The sequence below is a fragment of the Solea senegalensis genome, linkage group LG8, assembly GCF_019176455.1.
Source record: "Solea senegalensis isolate Sse05_10M linkage group LG8, IFAPA_SoseM_1, whole genome shotgun sequence".
NCBI lineage: Eukaryota > Metazoa > Chordata > Actinopteri > Pleuronectiformes > Soleidae > Solea > Solea senegalensis.
This window is the reverse complement of record NC_058028.1, coordinates 7,969,302-7,994,781: the sequence shown is the minus strand read 5'-3', so window position 1 is coordinate 7,994,781 and position 25,480 is coordinate 7,969,302. Positions and strand designations below refer to the sequence as shown.

The 25,480-nt window shown below is 40.1% G+C and overlaps 1 protein-coding gene across 2 annotated transcripts in view; it reads left to right on the top strand.

Moving 5' to 3' along the window:
* The first annotated feature begins 160 nt into the window (after window positions 1–160).
* The window catches only part of limk1a (LIM domain kinase 1a), a 45,471-nt gene continuing 20,151 nt past the window's right edge, over window positions 161–25,480 (top strand). Inside the window, exons 1-3 of one of the 2 annotated variants that reach the window (XM_044032190.1) lie at window positions 161–483; window positions 2,362–2,461; window positions 18,626–18,764. In XM_044032190.1, coding sequence (XP_043888125.1) covers window positions 423–483; window positions 2,362–2,461; window positions 18,626–18,764 — 300 coding nt within the window. In that variant the 5' untranslated portion in view covers window positions 161–422. Of the gene's footprint in view, window positions 484–2,361; window positions 2,462–7,613; window positions 7,696–18,625; window positions 18,765–25,480 lie in introns of those variants that run through there. The other variant, XM_044032191.1, reaches the window with a different exon arrangement.

Below are 25,480 nucleotides of genomic sequence, written 5' to 3'. Positions count from 1 at the left end.
TTAGTTTAAGTGCTTTAAAATGACTTACTTACTTACTTATTTAGGATCAGTATAACATTGCCATAACAACATTGGAGTTCACCACACCCTCCTCCTCCTCCTCCTTACTCCTCCAGTATGACCCCCGCCCCCGCCCGTCCCGCCCGGAAACAGCGCATTAATTATCCAGGCAACATAGCTGGTTGGCGGTGGTTCCGTGTCTTCTCCTCCGCCTCAGAAGCCCCATTGGTCCGCGGCTCTCTTGAATGAAGCGCCGCAGAAACGCGCAGGCAGCAGCAGCGAATGAAGGAGGAAGCAGCGCGGGCCACAGGCAGGGACAACAAGCCGACGTGCACGCACTCAGCGACGCGACCGGCGGCGGCGGGGCGGACACTGGCGGTTATCTGTGGACCAGAGGCGGCTGGCTCTCTCCCGGAGAGTGAATGAGGTTGATGCTGCTCTGCTGCACGTGGAAGGACGAACGCATGGGAGAGGAGGAAGGAGGTGAGAGTCTGCGGGAGGTTTGGTTAGTTTTGAAGCCGCCGGTGGTGGGAGTGCAGCGGTGGTGAGGAGGGAGGGAGGGAGGGAGGCGCGGGGAAGAGCAGCGCACCCTCTGCTGCTGCTGCTGCAAACACAGAAGATGCTGCAGGGATAGTAAACACATGCTCTGTATGCTCAGACGCGTATTTCCCCTCATTGTGAGTGTCACATATAGTGGTGCACATAGTGTCACATTATAGTGGTGCACATAGTGTCACATACTGTTATAGTGGTGCATGTATGTCCCACAGGGAGCGTCAGCCTGTGAGTCCTGATACTGAGCTGCAGCCGGAGCCATGTTTTCTTCTGTCCATCCTGTTTGTATTCTGCTCAGCCTCATCTCCTCATCAGTCCAAACTCTCTCTACTCATTAACACGTTGTTACAGCATAATAATCTGAAGGAATCTGAAGCTGATCAGATATTCTTCACACCGAGGAGTAAAGTTATCCTCTCAAACTGACAGAAACGCTGTTAAACTTATGACTCTAATGTATATGAAGGCCACAGTCCTCATGCAAAAGCTGCAAATGTAATTTTTTCAAGATTAAAAACGAATAGGACTGTGCATCCTCACTTGGGCTGAATCGATTCATCTGTATTAAAACAAGTTTTTTGATATTTGAGCTTAAATGTGAATATTTTTTGGGTTTCTTTGCTCCATGTAATAAATACATAATTCAAACTGAATCATTTTGGTTTGTGGACAAAACAAGACATTTGAGAATCATTTTGGGAAACACAGATGAACATTTTTCACTGGTTGCAACTTTAATCTTCACAGATCTCAGGGTTTGATTGGATTTGATTAGTACGATCATGTCAGTCGTCACTATTCATTGCTTATCAGAGCTGTAACTGTTGACTGCTTTAAAATGAAAATTGCGATTTCAAACGACACAATTGGCTGATTGCAAAGGCAGAAGTGTAATCATTGTGCTTTTATGGTTCAATCTTCTATGCCATTTTCTTTAAATGTAATACACAAATGTTAGAAACTGTTTCTATCCTTAAGTCGAAGTAAAGTGTAGTAGTTCATACTTTGAGGATATCTCACGTGGCAATGAACATCTACAACACAGTAAATATTGAGCTGATGTTTTACTGAAAAAGGTGCAAATCAAATCGTGAACACATTATATCAGAAAATGATCAATTAGATATTTTACCCCAATTTTATTTAATAATACAAGTACAAAGTCTGATATGGACTAAAAAAAAATGATATTAAAGCTTTAATGTGTAACTTCTGCCACGAAAACACTGCTAGTGTTTCCATCATGGTTCAGTACGGTGCGGTCTGGAACAGCAAAGCACTGCTTACGTTTCCACTGAGAACAGTACCTGTTAATGCAGGTCTCTCTGTTGTGTATATATGTACTTTATTGTTTGTGATTTTTTTTTGTTGTTGTTGGTGATAATAAAAAAAAAGAATCAGGTTCAATCAAACAAAAAAAAGTACAGAAAGAGTGCATATGCGAGCCACATAAGTAGAGTGATATCACAGGAAGCCTTTGCCTACAGCTGCCAGAGTCTCCAATACCAGCATATGACAATCATGGAGACCTCATGTCTTCAAAGACACGGGCAGTGGACATGAAATAACAAGAAATACGTGTGACCAACCCCGTAGAGAATATTTGTACTTCCTGGAGCTTCAGTTGGATCATTAACCAGTGGTGGTGCTTTGCATCGAGGGCGAGATAAGGACAGAGATAAGAGTCACATGCCAACCTTCTTCAGCAGGGATTACGTCTCTTACGTCCATGACATGAGTCACTGTGTACATACAGGACAGTACAGTAAATACAGTATGATAAATGACATGTTGTTGTTGTTGCAGCTGGAGGTAGTTTGCCCGTGTGCGCGGGATGCAAACAGAGGATCTACGATGAGCAGTACCTCCAGGCCCTCAACACTGACTGGCACACCGTCTGCTTCAGGTACTTTTCAACACCAACACAACAGCTGCTCTTGTTTCTGGTTCCCGACCCAGCACGTTGTCACCGAAGTAAATTGGCTCAGAACCAGCGACAACCAAATAATACCTGGCTTTTCCTTGCGATCGGTTGCATCATGTGATGACAATGGTTTTACTTACTATTTTGTTTTAGCAGAGGGGATCAGGATGCTTTTAGAACCTGCCTTGTTGCATCTTTAGTGTTCTGTACCTGCGTCTGGAGGGATGGATTGTGAAGTCGTGGTGTAGTGGTTTGGTGGTGTCTTGTGATACTTGGTTGGGAGTGGGGAGTCCTATTATTTTGGTTGTGTGAGTGAGTTTTTGACACTGAACATATTGAAGAAGCATGTGAAACAGTAGAGCAGTACAGGCTGAATAATGCTTTTGTATAGCAATAGTAGATGAGACATTGTGTCCTTTTAGTTTGCGGATGACAAAGGTTTGGAGCAATGTATAATAAATGACCCACCTCGTGTGATTCACATTTATGACCTTCAATCATTACAACCTCGTGCAGCCTTCAGGCTGAAGAAACCACAAGCAACAGCGTCAGTTTTTTTCTGTGGTAAAACTCTGTAAATGACTCAATTCTAATGGATGATAATGTTTTTTTTATATTGAGTCCTGATATGAGACCTGCAGCTGCCACAGTGCTGCCTGTCAGTTTGGTTTTACTTTACAAAGGTTTTGTTTGGAGTGAAGAACAGTCAGGTTTGTGTTTCAGGTTCAGGCAGGTTCCTCTCCTATGTGAAGAATTATTAAATGCAGACTGTGTGCTAAATGTGTCTTTGTCTTCTCAGTTACATACTGGTAAATGAGTCTGTGGCATGTTGTGTGTGGGCAGTGAGATGGTATGTGTCGTCGTGAAGGAAATAGACTCTCATTCTGTGCTGTTTTTTTTTTTAAGAGCATCAGTCTTGTCTTGTCTGTTGATCTTTCAACAGCAGCAGAATACATACATGAATATTTTATAATTAAATCATTAAAACATTAAAAAAAACAACTATAAAATACTGTAATACAGACATACAGTTAATTGGGACAACATGGAATGGTTCACTGGTGCACCTGTGTGACCTGACTACCTGCACTTGCAGTGAAACTGGAGGTGGGATGTATAAGTTGCATCTTCTCCCACTCGCTTTTCAAGACTTACCGACCCTTTTTTTAAAAAAAACAAAGTGTTGAAGTTTAAGCCTCGCTAAATCTTCAGATCAATACACTTAAAACAGATTGACTGATGTTTGAGATGCACTAAGGCTAATCAATATTTTAAGTGCAAGTTGAGATTTCCGTCGGGAGGAGCTTCCGTCGAGCTTGTTGAGGCGAAGGAAGTTGTGCAAATTAGATTTTTTCGATTCTAAGGCAGCGAGTACCAGCACTGTCCTTAAGCACATGCAAAGCAAATTCATCAAACTGAAACTGAGTGAGTCTCAAAGCTGTTCTACATATTACTCATGGAGCACAGTTTTTGTGACTGATCTTACGTAACTTCTCTCACTTTCTTTGCTCTTTGCTCCATCTTTTGGACTTCAGAAGAGTGGAACAAGCAGTTCGGCTGAAACACTTACACAGCATTTAGAAATCAAACTGCATTTTATTTATAATAATATAGTAGTAAATGTAATAATAAAACAATACACTTTATTTAAAAAGCTCTTTCCAAGATTGGTGCTAATTAAATTAAATTAAATTAAATTAAATTAAATTAAATTAAATTAAATTATAGAATCGCACGTTATTCCTGACAAGAGAAAGCCATTTTAATAGTTTGAAAGTCACAGAGCTCAGTTTAAAGACCCTAAACGACTATTAAGAGTAAGTAAGTGCAAAATGATCTCAAAGCAATGCAAAACAACAACATATAAAACATTAAATAAGACATCAGAAAGTGTTTATTTTTATATCTCTGCCCACAGTGATGATGAAACATAGAAACAAAGCCTGCGGTTTAATGATAAAAAGTTGTTGCTTCCGCCTGCAAATTCCATCATTTGAGTAAGGACTCAGTGCTGCTGTGATGAAACAAGTGCAGATGAGAAGAAAAGTGAAGGTGGGAATGAAAGTACCAGACTGCAAGACTTTGGGGAGTCCCTCTGGTCCAGCGGCCCGTCTAAAAATAGCAGCAAGTTCACTGGACTGTTGGTTTCATGGGAAAATGAACTTGTGTGTATCCCACCACTCACCATACAGACATGAAAACACCACCGTGAGTGTGTTATTATTTTCATTTATTGCCAGCAGTTACTAAACTAGCAGCATTGTTTTTATTGATCACTTTATCATTCGACCCGGGAACTTATTTCTCCATGGTTCCTCAAAATGTATTGATTTTTGTAACACAGTTGTGTGCTCTTATTGCCACCACAACCGTTCATTCATTTATCTCATGTAACACTGTGTAAGATGCATCATCGTCTCAATTTCAGCTAGCTTTTCCTGTGCTGCTCTTGTATTTTTGGTGATGACAGGACTCTGGATTCTGTCACAACCTTCACTGCCTCTTTATAACGAGGAATAAAAAGATTTAAAGTGCACCAGTGGCAGTTGCTTGTCTTTAAAACAGACAAAGTTATTCATACATAAATTCTGCAAATGAACAACTACAACAAGGAAACGCGATAATTACGCAAAACTGAAAAGCTACAATCGTGTTTTTATTCAACACTGTCAATCAAAAACTGGTTCTGCCTTTCAGACAGTTCATCCAATCATCATGCAGAAGCCCAGCATCCGTGCACGCCCACTGCTCCGTTGACTCTGAGAAAAGCTGAGCTTCTGTGGAAGTGACATTTTTACCGCATTTGTCCAATCACTGTGGATTGGACAAAAAACCCGTTCTGTGTCGTCCCATAGAGAACACTTGAAGCTGAAGCTTCAAGTGGTAAGTATTGAAATGTAAATACAACACAGATTTTAGAGGAAGCTGAGCTTCAAATTGCACATTTCAAATAAATCAGTTCTATGATATAGACTGTAACACCAGGTCTAAATCATTTATCCATCCATCTTCTCAAAGCTAACAATTTTCGGTTCCCAGAACATTCTGGGAAGGTTCCCTGAAGGTTCCCCCCCTTGGTTCTCCTGTGGTTGATATGGAAAATTTTCCTAACGTTAGTTTCACATTCCGTTCCCAGAACGTTACTTTGTCACAACCTTCATACAACCATAGGGTGAAAGGCGGGGTACATCCTGGACAGGTCACCAGTCCATCACAGGACCATATAAAGACAAAAAACCATCCACTCTTACACTCACACCTACAGTCAATTTAGAGTGTCCAATTTGCTTAAATCATTTTTCTTTTGGTCATAAAAATGAATATGGAAATGTACATGAAACTGGATAAATAAATAGTGAAAATCCACACCTGTTCATCGTCTATAAATACATTTTTACTCCCGTTCTGAAACCTCCTCTCATGCTGCAGTGTCTCTGCATAACGGTGCAGTGCTGTCCTTTGCTCAATAAAACATATTTCTGCTCGACCACCTCAGCAGTCTTTATGAAGGATTAATCTCTTTTTGTTAGAGCTCAGCTAATAAACACCCAATACTGACGTAGAATTAAGTGTGATTTTCCATCACATACTCAGAAGTGGAAGATTAAGTGGTGAAATATCTTCTGCACCACATTTTTGGTCCTGCTCTCTCCTGCAGTGAAGTTGTGCTTAGTAAACATAGCGGGCTGCAGTGACTCAGCTGTTTTCCTGCCTGCAGATGAACTCTGCCTGGTAACAGATGCTGCAGGAAGCGATGCAGGCAGACAGAAGATAAGATAATTCATCCACACCATGTGTCTCCATGTTAACTGAGTTGAGGAAGAAATTTTCCGTGTACGTGAGCCAAACCGTCAGTGTGATGTATATTAGTCACAAGCCCAGACGTTTCTATGGCGACCAGAGCCAAACTCTGGCTTCATGGCAGTGACTTATACTGTGTGTGTCTCAGCAGCATCCGTCTTGGTGATGAAGACTGCTGATTTGTCTTCAGATAGATGTCCTTTAGGTTTTAAGTGGAGGCAAAGTTGACAATAAAAGTTGCTGCAAAGACATGAATCTCTTTTCACAGCAAACAGTCAAGACTCTAAACTTTTAATTATAACCTCACTTTAATGTAATATCTATCAATGACATTTATGTTTGCAAATGTTTTTTTTTACACATTTACAAATCTCATCACACACACTCCAAAATTGAGTTAATGCCTCACCCTAACCTTAACCTAAACCCTTTTCACATCTTAGGCCAGGGGTGTCAAATGTACGGCCCGTGGGCCAGAATCAGCCCTCCAGAGGGTCCAATCTGGAAATTTCAGTTTGTTCATAAAAAAAGTCTTGAAAAAATGAACTTTGTTAAATGTGAAACAATGGGGAAGATTTGGAGTTCTTGTTGTTTTTAGGTTATTATGCTATTATGTTACTGGTCTGTCTCACTTGAGATCAAATTGTGCTGTATGTGGCCCCTGAACTAAAATGAGCCCTGGGTTAAACCTTTAACCACATCCTTAGGAACAGTCAGCATTTACTCAGTCCTAAAGAGGTAACAAAACATAGCACACACACAAGCACATGAATAAGAATTATTGCTGCATCATTGGCCCCATAGTTGTTGACACTGAAGTGATGACATAATCTGACTCAGTCGATTTGTCTGAAGCTGCTTGAACACTTTCTACATGAGGGAGTTTATGAGTGATAAAAGAGGAGATGCTGTTTGACCTCCATCTCTTCCTTTAGGAAACGTAGCAGGCTCATCTCCTGGACTCACAGGAGGAGGACGCTGGTAAATCAAATTATTTGAGAGGACGTTGAAGCTTTCATGGACAGTAGGTCAACGTGATTTGTGCAGAACAAAACCTCTAAATGTCCTGAACAGTGCAGGAAATGGTGGAGTCTTCATTAGGTTTGGAAAAGCAGCTTTGCGTTAACGTCACAGGGTCACAGTTGCTCCCACAGGGCAAGCAGACGACAGGAAGTAGTCAGAGAAGAAGAGCGACCCCTCGGTGCAGCTGCACCGAGAGAGGAAGTAGAGGAAGGGAGAGACACAGACAAAGAGACAGAGAGAGAGTGTGTGTGTGTCATTGATGGTTTAGGCCGGTGGAGCTGTGAAACATCAGATCTGCTGTCCTCTTACTGTCTAAACAAGACCCTCATTCCCACGGGAGACATGTCAGCAAAGGTCCGACACAGCAGCGAGAAGCCACTGCCGCACACAAAGTAAGTAAACCAGTGGAGGAATAATGTCTTCTTATAATTGTCTTCTTTATCAGATTGTTTGACAGATTTGTCATTATTCTTAGACCCGATGGTCATCACATCCACACAGTTTAAAATATCGTGAAACCAATAGAGACTGATTTCTTTATCATTTAAACTCCATACACATTAACTGTTAGATCATTTGGACACAGAGTTGTTAACATTACCTTAATACTTACTTCAATGGACAATTTATTATGTTTCTATCATGAATAGAAAGTAAAACCAAAAGACACATTCTACACAATTCTTTTGATATTTTCTAGGTTTCCAAAAACCCATTGCACCACTTTATCTTTTACGTCCTAGTGTGTTTTCACATAGTATATGAACAGCATTTGTAGTAAGAGGGATGTGGGCATTGAGATGTGGTTTGAATGACTTAATCATTCCTCTTTAAATTGTCTCTTACTTCCTCGTCCAGCAAACATGAGTCCACTGTGTCAGTCACACTTCTGTCTCTCTGAAGCCACAAACACTCCGGATTTTGTTGCGACTTCTCTCTTTTCAAAGCAAGACAATGAATCAAACACTGCTGTCGCACATGGGACTGTCATGATGTATGATATGATAATTCCGCACATATAAAGGTGACGTATTTTTATCATGAGGGAAGTCACAGGACTCATGTTTGTGTCTATACTTGCTTCATTGATTTTTGTTGATGTGAACATTTTGCACATGGAAAATATTGGCGCTCATAAAGCAACATTTAAGCAGCGGTTCATCTTTATTGTCATTATACAAATTGCACAACGAAATTTCAGTGTCAGATGGAGGGTTGATCAGAGCCGCTGCGCCGCCACAAGGGACCAACCTGTCTAACATTCTTACATGTTTTAATTTGATTTTAATGAATCCTCACTGATCACGTTAATGCAACATAACATACACGCACCAGCAAGAATAAAGTCGTAAAATGATGACTTTTTAAAGTGGTAATATTTGAACCTGTTGTTTTAGAAGAGGAGAGTTGTTAAATTGAGGGTGGTGGAGCATTTCGTGGAATTGTACTTAGGTTTCACAAACAAGGAGATACTTAGTCCTTTGGCACATCAGCATCACATTGTATCACATAAGTATCTGGACTTTAAAAAGAATATGTGCATAAAGAACCAGGCGGACTTGGAGGAAATCGCTGGAACTGGTCAACTGCAGGGTTATCGGTGGATGCATCAGCGGGTCATTCAGAGGGGTTTTGTGGTTTCTCAAGAAACAATCCGACTGATAACTAAGATTTTGGATCCAGAGGGAGTCGAGGTTCGGTGAGCACAGACCTCGGACGCTGGCAGTATAGTACGACTTTTATTCTCGTAAATGTACAACTTTATTCTCGTAAATTAAGACTTTATTCTTATTCTTTTTTCTTTTTTTTCTCAATGTGGCACTTGTACAATACTGTGCAAAAGTCTTTGTTGTTTGAGTGTCTGTCACATTCTGCGATCCTTAACATTTCGATCGGAAAGATTTAATACAACATTTGCATGTAAAGCTCAAGCATGTCATGAATAAACCTGGCGTAATAGAGCGTTTTCACCGCAGATGTTTTTCGACATGAAACAGTTGGACAAACTTGTTCAAGTGTAAGTGTAGGTCACACTGAATACTTGACACATTTACCTGTAGAAGCTGTTCTCTTTATTATTATTTCTGAAACATATGTTATTTTAAAACTACATACATAGAGAAATAATTACACTGTATGGTAATTATAGCGTCGCTACAACAACAAATCTAATGGTGGCCTAAGGCGTTTGCACAGTATTATACGTTTGTGTGTAAGTGGGTAAGTGTTAACTTGTGGCAGCTAGAGGTGAATGATTAGTCTGTAAAACTGTCAGTAACACATGATTGACATGTCATGATAGAGATGATTTGATGGCATAGGCTCAGTATCACATCCCTGTCTGTGTCCGTCTCTGAGCACATCCTCACCTGAATGCCACAGCAGCTGATAACATTTAGGGAAAGAGATCACCCTGTGTGATTTGTGGCATTTGCATTAATTGCATTTTCCCAAGCCCCTGAACTTTGGCTCTCACTTCAGAACTTTAATCACATGTGGAAATTAAATTCTGTCACTTTTGCAACAGATAGAGAGCCCAGACTTAAACCCTAAATGTAATTAAAGTATGGCAGATTAACGCCCTTATTCTCCTGCTGTTTAGTCAGTCAGGGGTGACATTGACCAAAATGGGGCTTAAAACTTAATCTGCTCACTACTCAAAAACTATGCAAAAGTTAGACATTTACCTTTCATTGGACAAGATCATGAAAATGACAGCACTGCCCCTGGTGGCACAATACAGTATGTATTTCTGCCACTAGGGATTTCTCTCTCATTCAAAGATAGTAAGAAAGCAGCATGGGATCATGAGCGTTGGCTCACTTACTGATTAAGTGACTGATGCTCTTTGTTTCACTTTGTAGTCCAGCTTTTTTTCATTGCATGCATCACACACAGCAATCAGCTGTTTTTAAAAAGTGTGATGGAAACAGGGGCCACACGGTCGTTGTTAGCACTCTTGCCTTTGCAGCAAGTTCGCCCCAGTTGGAAAAAAGTTTCTTTCTGCATGGAGTTTGCATGTTCTCCCTGTGTGTGCCTGGGTTTTCTTCAGGTTCTCTGGTTTCCTCCCACAGTCTAAAAACATGCAATATGGGGATTAGGTAAATTGGACACTCTAAATTCACCGTAAGTGTGAGTGTGAGAGTGGATGGTTGTTTGTGTCCCTGTGATGGACTGTCGAACTGTCCAGACTGTGACCCCGCCTATCGCCCTGTGTCAGCTGTGATTGGCACAGCGCCCCCCCGTGACCCTCCTGTGGAGGACAAAGCGGTAGAAGATGGATGAATGGTGACAGCGACTCACTGACTACTCTCTTTCTCTCCCTCTCAGTTCCCTTCCAACTTGGCCATGGGCTGATGAGGAAGAGGAGGAGGCAGAGTGCTGAAGTGTGTGTCCCTGTGAAAATACTGTAGCATTGACTTCAGACCAGGTTTTTGTTGGTCGGTGACGCAGGAATGCAAGGCACTAACATTGTGCCTGACCGCACCTCATTTTAAGACTAACACACACATGGGTGCACTGATGAGACCAAGTGCATTTTCTACCTACACAACATGGGTGCTGGGCTTGAAAATGACACCTGCACAAGTTGGAGACTGGCCATGACTCTGCTCCTGGTCTCACGTCTGTCTCTACCTCGCCTCCCTCTTCTCCTCTCTCACCCAGATTTCTTCCTGTTAAAAGAGAGTTTTTTCTCTCTGCTCCACCTGCGCATTGTGTGAAATGTGAAGTTTCTCTTCTCTCTATAATATTGTAAAGGTTTCTGCCTTACTGTGTACACTGCCTTGAGATAATGTATGTTGTGATTTGCCGCTATACAAGTAATGGCTGTTTATGGCTGTAGAATTGTTAAAAAATGATGAATGTGTGAGTACATCTGCCCTGTTTTTTTAAAAAAGCTTTCACTTTTGATATCCGTCAGTTATGCAAACGTCTTCTACTCCTTTATCCTCTACATTAGGGTCATGCGGGAGGTGCTGTGACAGTCTCAGCATATATATGGCGAGAGGCGGGGTCACACCCTGGAGAAGTTTTTGAATTTTCTTGGTATCACAAATGGTCTAGTAGTTATGCTAATGAGACGTATGCATGCCAAATCCTGTCGGCGACAGCAACAGAAGGGTTTAGACGAGAAATACAATAAAAACCAGCTATTTTAGACATTTTAATTGGTTATAGCAGGAAAAGTCCACACGTATCAACAATGGCTCGTCCATCATGTGTCCCATGTCGTAAATGATGTCATTGTGTGACGATACACAACACAAGAGACACGGTTTCCTAAACTGAACCACCCGGGAACAAGAGACCTGATAATGAAAAACAGGAGGCTCTGCTGTCGCTCCTGAATCCTTCTTAACGTCTCTCATCGTGGATCCCAGAGCTCACTGAGGCCTTTCATCGTTTTTCCACAGCGCAACTGTGCCGCTGACAGTCAGTCAGTCTGCAGAGCTTAACAATCACAAAGGAAACTGCTGCTGTGCTTTTCATTTACTCACAGTCTGCCAGGGCTCGTGTTTACCAGCTGAATAGACCACCGAGCCTCCAATAAAGACACTGTCTCTTTCTCGTCTGAAACATTTGTTCTCCAGAGCAAAAACCACGGACTGCGCAATTATTTCCACTGATTAAAATGCACAACCTGCTTTCCTTTGCTACATTTTTTTTTTTTACCAAGAAGGTTTGGGAGATAAATTCTGTCATTAGCTTAATTCTGATGCTGAGCTTGTTTTGACAAGGTCACAGAACAATGAGTAACTCACTGAAAATAATATGAGACAAAGTTGGTGGAATCTACATCTTAATATAAACTACATTTCAAATGGTATGTTTTCAGCGCTGTGATTTTAACTAGCATAGCTGCAGAACAATGTAGCTTTTCTGTCATATAGTATCTGAACTGGCTATTATTTTACTTTCTATGCACCCTCTTGTGAGTTTTTAATGAAGTTTGAGTTGAATTGAATTATATTTCCTGAATAGGAGTTCAGTTGGATATTATGAAGCAAATGTAAGCCCAAGAAAACAAAGTCGGAGTGCAACTTTACTCAATAATACTGTTTCTAATATGAGGGCAATCTTTGTTCTGCAACAACACTTAAATATTTATATTTTCTTCACAGAAATACAGCCAATTAAAAGGATCAGACTGAAACCTGATTGGATGAGGGATTTCCTTTGAGGTGGTGAGGTAATGCCTTGTTGTGAGAGAGGGTGACATCATCGCTGTGGTATTCTCCGTTGCCATGGCAGGAGGCTCGTGGGTGGGTGGGATTTTCCAGGGGGCACAGTCAGGGATGCGTGGGAATGAGATAAAGGTGCTGGGTGTGGTAATGAGTAAAAAGAGGAATATATCAGCTGTGTTTTTAAAAGAAAATAATGGTGCTGTTTATTTTTGTCTTTTTCAAACTGAGATATAATGGCATTGTTATTGCTTGCAGAGACACAGGGAATCTCATTGAGGGATTAAAGATATAATCCCCAATGTATCTATAGTTCTGCTGATTGCAAATATGTTTTTTATTTTATTTTTTTAATTTTGTGTGATTGAGAAACTCAGTATGGTAATAGTATTTCTATATTGTTTTAATTTTACATCGATTCAAATAAGGCCTTGTATTTTAATTTATGGTTCTTCTCTTAGTTTGTTTCAACCACTTAATTAGATGTTAACTAGAATAGTAAATATTTCTTTACAATTATTTCTGGAGTTTGTACGATATGTTATTCTATGAGGTAGATTTTGTGATGAGGACACGCAGTTATCCATCCGTCCATCCATCCATTGTCTACTGATTTATCGTCCACATGAGGGTCTGGACACCCTGGACATGGTGACAGTCCATCACAAGTCAAACACGTAGAGACAAACATCCATTCTCTTTCACACTCACACCACAGGTGATTTAGAGTGTGCGATTAAAGGCCCTTGTTCCAATACCCAGGTCACATTGCTGCAAGGCAACAGCACTAGACTGTACTACGTCGCCCCGTGTGGCCCCGCAGACAGTCATGTTTGTCTTAATAGGTTTGGGAATCCACCAGCAAGTGGGAATCTTGGCTCTGGAAGAGGAATCCTATCCTATTTATGTCTCTGTGGAGTTGGAAGAAAGGGGTCTCCCTGAGACTTCCTGCTGTCTGAGTGTGTGTGTGTGTGTTCATGACCCCCTCTCCCTTTCCCAGAGGTTATATTTCTTCTTTCTCTGTGCGGATTTCACTTTTAGTCCATTCAGCTGAGCACTCTTGACAGAATCATGCAGCAGACACATTTGTTTCCGTCACTGTCATCCATTAAACTTGACCTTAGCTGTCGGTTTTTTTCACGACTCGGCCGACCGGAGTATTGGCTTATTGATTGAAAGTGCTCAAAGCTTTTCTGCTGTGTGTGCAGCTAGAAAGGAGATTTATGTCCCTCTCACATGGAGGCACATGATGAAAGATTTAATTTTTAATGAGGAGAATTGTGTATGTGTGTGTTGTCAGTGCCAGTGTTGTCCGCACCTCTACCAAGACACACACACACCCACCATATCCTTTTTAACTCCTCCTGCTTCCTGTAGCTGTGTCAGCCTGCACGTCATTTATGACCTGCAGTGACATGTTTGGACACACACGCACACACACACACGCGCGCACACAAAACACTGGATGACCAGCAGTGTTTGTGTTGGAGTCAGATAAAGTTGTGGTTACATTTTCCTGTGATGATTCATCAGTTAATGGATAAACTGCTTTAAATCTCATTGATTTTTCACACAAATCCATACAAATCAGTATTTACTTGCTTGCCTCCCAGATGACTTTGTTTTTCTAACGCCTATCATTATAAATTGAATATCTTTGTGTTTTTTGACTGTCGTTTAAAATACAGGACAATTTCATATTGAGCAGTGATGATGGATGTTGTTGTAATATTTCTTTTACTGTGTGAGTGTTGGTGTTTGTGGTGTAAAATAAAGGATTCATATTATCTCCACACAGCCCACAGTATCAGTTCTGCTTGACCTACAGACAATGGAAGCATTTAGCTAATTGCTGTGGGTTTGTAACTAATTAATAGATACAATTGAAATGATCTGCTTTGTTCTGCCAGAACATATAGAAATGATTTACTATTTGTGACAAAGTGAAAACTGTGAATCGTCACATTTAAGAAGCTGAAAGCAGAAAACCTCTGAAACTATCTAGCACTAATTTACTTTATTATGGATTAATAATCTGTCGATTGAGCAATTGTTTTACCGTTAAACCGTCATGAACAAAAAGCAATGTAATAAATTATGTCTAGTGTTTACATCTGTTCTACGTCTGTGAGCTAAATTAATATAATGTCATCATGTCTTCAGCAGGTTTGATTCCATCTATTCAGTCAGACACAGGTCGTTCCTTCTCTTTAACTTCAGCTCCTCTCACATCAGCGGGGACAACTTAATTACATATTGACCTGCATTACCAGTTAACATGATTAGTGTACAGTCATTCAAAAACATATCATTTCATAAAACTGTCCAGGGAATGATTCATTTGAATGGCAGACGGATTAAGAGCAGCACACACAGACTATGATTCAAAATTATAATATGAAAAAGCATTTCAGCTCAATCTCTCTCACACACACACACACACACACATATTTATATTTTATTTAATTTCAATTTGACTTTCTAAAATCCCTAATGATCAATTTGGTCTTGAGGCCAAAGTGCTGCCTCCCTTTGACCTGACAAAAGGAATTTATGTCTCTCTCAGACACTTTTAGTGAATTCCATCAGGGATCTGTCTCATCTTCTCTCTCACTGGTTGTTCATGGTGTCTGAAATCTGCCGTCTGAATATTGCATGTGCACACACACATGCAATATTTACCTTTCCCCCTACTATTTTAAATAAATGTGCACAGTAAGCATAGCACAGTGTTTTGGAGCATCATAGCAGAGACGGCAAAGACTCTCTTTCACATCCTCCTACATTTTCCTCCACACACAGACACAGCGACACAAAATACCTACATGTGAGAACAGAGTATCACACTGACTGCAGTCCTGGAGTAAGCTTTGATTTTGTATTGTGGTATTCTTTCATTTACGTGAAAGTACTTCCGCTGTCTGTTTTCACTTTCCTCTGAGATAAGATTCTTGTCCAGAGGGGAGAAATTTGGTCTTTCCATCTGGGAGTCACTAATGTATTCACCCATATCTTTAATATTCTGCTGCCACACCCAGCTCTGCTCACAGAGACACTTCTGAAGAAGCTGAACGTCATCGCATTAAAGACCCTCCTGTGTGTGCATGTGTGCAGAGTTCACTTATGTGTGTTACGTGCGAAACATGCAGCAGTATTGAGTGTCAGAAAGAGAAAGAACAGTTTAGTAGCTGAGGTCTTCCTGAAGCTTTGACCCAATTCCTCATATCCTCTCCCCTTTCCCCAGAAGCAGCTTTGACACAGTGTGCTGGTGCAGCAGACACTAAAAAGAGTGTGTGTGCCTAATCAGTCGAATAAAAACATAAAAGGTATCTGTGGCTGAATATGCTGCACAGTTGTGTACAGGATGTACTCTGTGAGTGTGCACAGGTTTACAATAGGAGCGGTACATTTTTAGTCCTGTTCCAACCAGCAAACAAGGTTGTCTGGGCATCAGTTTTTTTTTTTTTTGTCTTTCCACTGCTCCCTCTCTAGGGGTCGCCACAGCGGACAATCCGCACATTTGCTTTGGCAGAGATTTTCCTTCCTTACTCACTTTACTTGAGTGCTAACCACTACAACAACTGTGTGGCCAAATATTATGGGCAATAGTCATAATATAAATTTAGATTTAAAATAAAAATAAATAAATACAAAATGTATATGTGGTTTCTCCAATGGACTAAAACCCCAGGACAACACAGGAGATTGCAAAAATCTCCTCATTATTAGTAAATGATATTTATATTGCAGTAACCACAGTAGAACATCAAGATAAGATGAGAGATAAAATGCATTTTTCTGCTTCAGCTACTGAGGCCATTCATTTACAGTTTACAGAACAGACAGGCTTGGTTCTAAACTGATGGGAGCAGAGCTCAGCAGAGTCATGGGTGTTAGACATAAAGATTCAGAAGCCTGTGAGCAGTGCACTGACTCACTCATGCATCGATGTTTACTGTACGCTGAGGGATAAACACACATTTCAAATGTATGGCCTGATGCGGAGCAGAGGTGCACGCTTGCACCGTGTTTGAGAAAGCAGTAAATGTAGTGAAATATGTGCAGCAAATAGAGATTCAATCATAATTATCGATAGGAAAATGATTGAGCTCCAGTCATATGAGATCTTGAACATGCTCTTTCCATCTGTTTAGAAATAACCTTCAATCAGCCGTTTTCATCATTATTTTGAATATTACCCCACAGTGCAGCAACACAGAAGTGCAGTGGCTAGTATTGTTTCACAGAAGAAGGTCACCGGTTTGGATCCCAGTATGACCGAGGTCCTTTCTGTGTGGAGTTTGCATGTTCTCCCTGTGAGCATGTGGGTTCTCTCCAGGTTCTTCTCCCAGTCAAAAAACAATCAAATTAACAGGTTATTTGGACACTCTGAGTACAACTGACTGTAGGTGTGAGTGTGACAGTGAATGGTTGTTGGTTTCTGTATGTTGGCCCTGCAGTGGATCTGTGCAGGGTTCACCCCACCTCTCCCTCCCTATGTCTGTTGGGATTGGCTCCAGCTCCCCCACAACCCTCATGACGATAAACCAGTAGAAAATGAATGAATGAACCCAGTGGACTGTGTGTTTGTTTGTATTACCAGGGTATAAGGTGTGTGTAACCGTATCTTCACCTTGTGTCTGTCTCCATCTCTTAATCATCACCTGCCGTCACTCTATCACTCTGATGTCCATCAGTCTGATATTGCTCCGTATTCCTGCAACAGATTGTAATTGAACTGCGGTGACAGACAGACATTTCGAGAGACAGGCAGACAGTTAGAGATACAGAGAGCGATACAGAGAGACAGTTAGACAGAGAGAGAGAGAGAGAGAGAGAGACGGTTAGAGAGACAGACAGACGTACAGACAGGCAGAGAGAGAGAGACAGACAGATAGAAAGACAGACAGTTAGATGGAGAGAGAGAGAGAGAGAATTACAGAGATAGACAGACAGTTAGAGAGACAGACTGTCTCATGAATCCGTCTGCTGCTGCTCAGTATCTGACTCATGTGTCTGACGACTTCCTAAAATGGTAGCTGATAAAATGCAACTCCCTCCTGTTCACCTCCTAATTCCCTCCTTTACTCATACACTCCCTTTATATGCACAAAGAAACATCTTCATCATCATCTTAAAACTAAAATGATTTATTGGCAAAAATGTAAATGGGATCAGTTTTGTCTTTTGTGGTCCAAGCCTCTGAAACATAATCAGTTTATTTTGCCCGCAGCTCTGGAATAAGCATTGATTTTTTGTTGTGGTATTTTTTTCATTTAGTATTGGAGTCTGTTTTTTGTCTCCTGTGAGATAAGATTCTTGTCCTGAAGGCAGACATATTCAGATATTTGAATAATACAAAAAGAAACGCTAGAAAATACTTACTCAACACAAAAAAAAACAATGGAAGCTGTTCAAAAATGCTACAGCAACGACATAAAGTAATTATTGAGAAAACATCTACAAGATGAAGGAATTGTCATCAGTAATTTGAGGTTTATCAGATTATGTAGACTGTAATCTCATCAGTTGCTTTATTGTACTGTTATACAGAACAAGGAAATGCTCTACCACTAAATATGGTTTTCTCACCGCACTGGAAATCATGTTGTTGTACAACGCTACAGTGATAGTGTTGTGTCACTGTGTTCATCTCTTTTTTGTTATTACTCTGTGTGTCTTTGTTGTTTACACTCAGGCACAGTTGTGTTGTGTTTTGGTGTGATCTCATACAGTCCACCTCGGCTGGGTCGGTGTTTAAATGAAAATATACAGTATATAAAGAGCTATAGATATTATTATTATCAGCATGTAAACTATAATTTGAGGCTCTGCAGTGTGTCATTACAAGGTTTAAAGTAGGATTCACTCACTGTGTGCAGTACAACATGTTGACATGTTGACATGACAGGTTTACTGATGTTTTCGACAAATCCTCCTGACAACGCTGGATTTATTAACTACTTGATCAATACACATGAATATTTATTATTATTATTATTAGTTTTTTTTTGTTTATCGAGAAAAATGCCAAAACTCAGCTTAAATTTTCTAAATATAGGGATGTTAATCATGCCATAATATCGGTGTAACGACTTGATTTTATGTTAAAACGTCTCTCTGCCTCTTCTTCTGTCAGGTGTTGTGAGTGCAGCGCCTCACTGTCCCACTGGTATTATGAAAAAGATGGACGGCTTTTCTGTAAGAAGGACTACTGGACCAAATTTGGACAGTTGTGCCACGGCTGCAACGACCCCATCACCACCGGCCTCATCATGGTAAGAGGATCCATCCTGTGACTCCCGCGTCTTGTCGCCAGTTCTTTGTTTGCTGATCAAACCTTGAGTGACAGCCACTCACTGGCCCGTGTGTGTGCTAACATACATACATGCATGTCCGATCGGTGCCAGACCTGTTACTGACCCTAAGTCCTTTGACCGCTGGGTCAGATTGTCTTACGGACCACCACAGAAAGTCGGAGCGGTTGTTACTGTGAAACACGAGAGCCAAGAGTGCTCTGAATACATGTGGCTCTAGCACCGGAAAACAGATAAACAATAGACTCTGTCCTCTGCTGATAAAGTGCTGCTGCATTATAGAGAGGACAAGAAACAGACTTGTGTCTATTTGTTGATTAGTCATGGAGTGACGCTCATTCACTGCTTGAAAACACTGATGAATACTGAATGTCTGTGTAATAAAATAAGTCTTTATGTCCAAAGGGCTTTATCTTCCTGCAACACAAAGCCATGAGTAGCACTAATGCAGGTGCAACATCATGTTAGTTGGATAGTTGCCTGTTTTTGTGTCTTGTGCTTGGTAATTTATTGGCCCCAGATGAACTCGCCTCTGCTGAGGTGGTTGGATTAGAACAGCTGAGACTGTGATTATACTTTTTCTGGTGGCTTTTTCCAGCATTTTAACAAGGTTTTGTTTGTGCCAGCTCAGGTCAGGCTTGTGATGAATGGTCATTTTTCTGTAGTTTAGTTTGTTGTTGTTGACTTGTATTACATTTTCATTAAAATACAACACATTTTATTCAAGCCATGTCTTATGTCTTATCAACATGGCTGCAGAGTAGATGCCAAATAAATGAGTTGACTATCAGAAAGTAAGTAAACTGTTTTAATAATCAGTTGAAAACGTGCCAGTTGTTTGTTCTTTGTAATGATTGATGATGATGATACAGTAAATCAATTCATTCAAAAAATGTTAAACAGATATTTAGAAAATGTATTTATTTGTATTTTTATTTAACCTTTATTCAATCAGACCTGGTCAACAGCTCAGCAGCACAGTGAATTGTACAGATTTAGGAAACAATCATTTTAGACGAAACACTAGTTTAACAGTGTGCAAAGTTAGCTTGACATTTAAAGTTCAGGAGTTGAGGTCACGATAATATTTTAAAAAACACAGCACTGTTTAAAGGTTTCTCGTCCGTCTAATAAGAAAGAACCAAAAGCTCCAAGTGAAATCAGATCAGACATTTTCAGTTCAGTCCGGAGAGTGTTCCTTTCATGCAGCGGGAACGCTCTTTTCCCCGTGTTTGAACAGACATGGGGAAAAGAGCAGATAAATAGAGAACTAAGGCCATTGTGGCTTTTGGTTCATTGAAGATTAAAATAGAATAAACATGTTCAGTTATATGTCACTAAACAAAATGGAGATATCCATGTATTTTCCCTGAGATGGTGAAAGGTGTTTACCTTAATATGGGAAACATAACCTGATAGAGGAAGCTTTTGCCAGAGAGTAAACTAGATGATGATGAATTTAGAATGACACTGTGTGTGTAGCATTGACCCATATTTAACAACAGTTAATCATATGAAGCCCACATTCCTCCTTCCTCATTCACCTCTGGAACGCTTTGCAGCGTTGATGCTGGTAATCCTTACAGTGTCCACTTGTGAGATAAAATTAGTATTATCAGCTGTGGCAGCAGACGATATGAAAACTATGTACTGTATGTCAGCTGTGCGAGGAAATGCCAAGCTCATAGTCTGGCAAACTACCGCCGCCTGTCTACTTTGCATGCAACACGTGACCGGAAGATACAGTATACAGAAAAAAACAAGCCGTTTATCCAAGTTAGGAGGTGTCAGGTTAGGTGTGACAGTGAAGAGTTTAAAGGTCCATTATCTTACTCATAGTTTACAAATGGACATTGTTCCTTCCCGGGCAAGTCAGGGAACTACGGTGGCCTTTGCATACCAGAAAGGACGTTGTTTTTCCTTCTTTTGTGTATTAAGCTTCCATTATTTCAAAATAACACACATCTGCCTGGTAAAAAAATGGCAGCCACTGTAAATCCAGACCCTTGCCTAAATAACATATGAACATATGAACATATGAAGTTAATTCATCAAGTCTTTTAAAGCAGTTATACACTTCTGCAAACATAATTATGAGTAATATTTATTCTGTCTACCAATAAGCCATCTTAAATATTATATACTGGACATTTAAATGATTATTGGGTGGGGATTTAACTTAAATTAAATCACTTTGACAATTTGCATTTCTGTTAAACACAATGTCAATCTTATGTTTAATTTCAACAAAATGTTTTTAATTTCCATTTTAATTGTTTCATAATCCAGTAATCCAATTTGTGACCAGTTAAGAGAATTAGCAGGTTCCCCAGCATCCAAAGTCAACAAACATAGTGTGTGTGTGTGTGTGTGTGTGTCTCTCTGTCTACCGTTGCTGGCATAAACACTGAGAACAAAACCTGGTCCTTATGAAGCAGAGCCTCATTCCTGAGGAACTGGTTAAGGTCAGGGCTAAGATTTTACTCATGGGTAGGTAACTGGTTATGTTAGGGATAATGTTTTGTATAGGTTGTCCAAGTGAATGCAAGCTAATGCATTGTCCTAAAAAAGATAGCTGTGCAAACGTGTGTGTGTGTGTGTGAGTCCATGCGTTGAACACTCTGGCTTCTCTGATTCTGCAGGACTTCATGCTTCATGGTCACGGTGAGCAGAAATGATTCATGACTCGACCCTTCACTGTGTGCGTGCGCGCGCGCGTGTGTGTGTGTGTGTGTGTGCTTCCTGACTGCTTGCCCTTTACAGTGTAATCTTAGTAATGAAACATGTAGGTGACTCAGAGTGAATTGGTTGGAGATGTTGCTGCACCATCTCTCCTCTTCTTTGTCCTTGTCTGCTTTACTGCTCCGTTTACAGTGTGAACCCTCTGATTGACTATCCCTGCAGTTTCACTTAAGTTAATCTAGATCAGTCCAGTCAAGCTCTCTGGCCAATATAGCCAGACCAATAAAATATTCTACAACTGTCGGCCTTGCCCAGAAAAAGAAGAAGCAAGCACACTGAAGTCCTGCAGAGTTCACCTGGTGCCTGTGCAGTGTAGGAGGCAATCTGTCACAATCCTATTTTTCATCACTTTGGCTGCAATGTGAATAAGTAGAGCCTCCTTTAGTTTTACCATAGTTTTTCTACTACACTATCAAAAAGTCTCCACTGAATTCTTTCTTTTACGTCTCTTCAGGAGGATAGAGTTTGCTAAGATGTTTAATTCCCCAGTATTTTGGTTTATTTTGGCCCAGAACAAACAAACAAACAAGTAACTAACTTTGAATAGAGAGATTATTATATCTGCCATTTCTAAAGTAAATGATGAACTGTGTGGCTCAAAGTACTTTTGTTTCCTCAGTAACAGTAGCTGCCCTGTAGACGGGGCCATTGTTCCGAGTACGATCTATTCCACTCTACGTAGCACAAACGGGACAAACTTTATTGTCCCCAGGGGGAGAATTTGTGGAGTGGCGCGGGTTCACATGAACAACAACATCAAAAACAGCAACATTAAAAAACCAGCAACGGAAGTTCATACCTAGGGCAATAACAGAATAACAGAAAGTGCACAGTGCACTAAAAAGACAGAAACACTATTGATTGCTATTGAAATAAAGGAGACATGAAGTCTTTTAGTCCTCCTTAAAGGTGACCTGAAACAGCGTCCAGAGGGCAGAAACTCAAACTCCCTGTGGAGCAGATGGTCAAGGCTGACCAGAATGACAATAACATCTAATAATACACTCTAGGAATTGTGTGTGGCTCCATCAGCAGCGTCAGTCTTGAGTAAACTGGTCATAATTGAGTCAGAGGATGTTACTGCGTTATTTCCTACCAACACTGGGAATGATTTATACCCTGAACTGATAGTTACCCAGTGTAATTTAATGATTTCCTCTCCAGTCGTTTTACAGACAGACAGACAGACAGACAGACAGACGGATGTGCAGTGATCGCAGCCATCTCCACTCTCTCCACTATAACATGTCATGGCAGCGAGGCCAAACATCGGCCTGTTTGCATTAGATGTCCAGAGTTTTTCTCTGTGTTATCTTTGTCATCAGCCTGCTCTTCACACTCTTTACAACTTCAGACTGTTTATCAGTCTGAAGTGTTTTAATCCCTGAGGAGACCCAGACATAGTGGTTTTAGAGATACTTGATAAAGATTGAGCTGCGATTTGAGTGGATTTGCGTGGATGAATAATTTCATACTATTCACGGATGAGTAATAAATGATTAAGAGAATTATTAACTCTTGACCTGCAGGAGATACACAATGGGTAGAAAGTTGGAAAAACTCATCATGTCAGTTATATGGACTAATCTGTGGATAAAAGAATAAAGTTGTAGAAATAGTTTGTGGGGAAAGTTAATAAATAAAAAAAGTGTGAGAATGACAGGTGTACAGGGTGGGTTAATGATGACATAATGATGACAGGCCCTAATATTCTTGTTCTGACTACAGACAGTATATAAAAATGGACCAAGTAATGTGATTTTAAATAGGAATATATTGAATTGCCACTAGGTGGCGACTTCACTGGATGCAAAAAGAACTGTTCAGAAACTTCTCCGTTGCTAGTTTCAGCTCTGTAAAATATGTTAGATAGACTATTTTGGCACGTGTGAGTGGACTCCAGTGTGATTGACAACTGCTGTCGTCCAATAGGAGCCTGCTGTGAACTGTGTTTGCAAAACATCCACATGGTGCAACCAAATATTCAGAGAGAGAGAGATTTCCGATTCTTATAGGTGATGTCACAATCAGGTGTCACTTGTTTTTAACATTACCATATATACATTTGCTACTTTCGTTATCATCTTAAAAAATCTGCTAAAAGTCTCACTTGTTATGTTAGATTCCGGGGTACTTTCTTTGTTTCTGTTTTGTTTTGCAACAAAACAGATTGCAACATGCACAAAAAACATGCTGAGAGTGAAATCTAAGAAAGTTTCCCTGAAATGAAAAGTACCCATGCATCACTGGAAGTTTTTTTTGACACCATATGCACCCTCACTAAAATTCAAATCATGTGTTGAGATTAAAACATGTGCTTTCCCCTCAGCTCATCCATTACTGGTCTTGTTTTTAATGTGGTAGATACACCTCATTGTTTTTACTCTTTTTCAGTTGAGTGCCATGTTGATCACCCGTGGTCTTTATGTAGGTAGAAAAAAAGTAACAAAACCACAGATAAAATACACACAAATAAGAAATCCACAAATTAAAAAAAAAACCTTACACTTGTAATGTAGTGCTGCAAATGAATGTGGATTTTTTTTTTTTATAATTTAACCTTTTAGCTTCATTGGCGGTGTTGCATATTTGTCATATTGTATATGAGTGCTATATGTGGTATTGAGTATTGAGAAATCGGGATGTTTTAGCGTTTTGCTGCCAAACCAATGGAAAATTCCCAGATTTAGTTCATCAACTCCCACTGGTGACAATCAGCCAGTTGTTTCTGTAAACGCCCGGTGATTGTTAAACAGAGTGAGGACACATGTGTAATAAATGTTGGGAAATGTTATTTGTTGAGATCAGGTTGTTCATTTTTGCTTTGTTGTTATTAGCAACTGGATCAGCTGTTAAACACAACCACGAGTCTGCACTCATATTTGAGATCAGGGCGTGCTCTCAAATTGCATCAGATAGGGTCACATAGAGAGGAAGGAGCCTGTGAAGTGGATGACTGTGGGTTTGTGGAAACTTGTTTTGCTTGAGTGGAAACACTGACGAGAGCAGCAGCCTCGCTGGAGTGAAGTCCCTCAAGTAGCACGACTGTGCACGGCAGCGAGGTTCCAGCATAAACTCAGCTTTTGGTTTTGATATATATTTTTAGATACAGTTGACTTGTTTATCTGCTGTGTACTTTCTGCTACGGTTGTGAATCTAAAGTAACTATCGATGGAAAAAATGTATTTAATTAAATTATTTCCACCTTTCACTGTTTCACAATCAGTGTTTGAAGCTTTAAAGCTCCAGTGTGTAACTTTTAGGTGTGAAATTTAATATACTATTTATAATGTTGAATATTCAATTTAAGTACATTTAAGTGCTACTTGTTGGACAAAGTGAGGCTTAAACACCATTAGCAGTAATGTTTGTGAATATCAGCTAACTGTGTGGTCACACTGGGTCACGGCACTATGAAGCCATTTAATTATCTTTTGAACATGGACCTATTTTATTACTTTTATGTAGAATTTCATTTGTTAGAGGAGATCTAGAGAGAGCTGTTCAATTAGTGCTGCCTGCAAGGTGTATTATTGAATCTTATTTTGTAAATATGTGAAATGAGGATGTCTGATGTTCTTGGCAAAACCGGTTAGTAGCCAGTTTAAAATTTACAATATCTTATTTAAATATCTTTATGTTTCTGATTGTCAGTCATGAAAAATGTATCCGTTTAAAGACTTGAAAGGCACACATATAGTGCGTGAACCCCATATTTCACAAATACTTTGAGGCTTTTTATACAGGCTTTGTACAAACGCAGAAGCGATAATCCTAGTTTCACAATTTTTGACATTTTAATTGTTTAATCGGTTGCAAAAATCACTTCCAGACTAATCGATGATGTAGATAATCAGGATTTGCAGCTGTTACAATAATATATAGTGACCAGACATTTTACCCGCTTAATGCTTAAAACAATGCCACACAGTGTA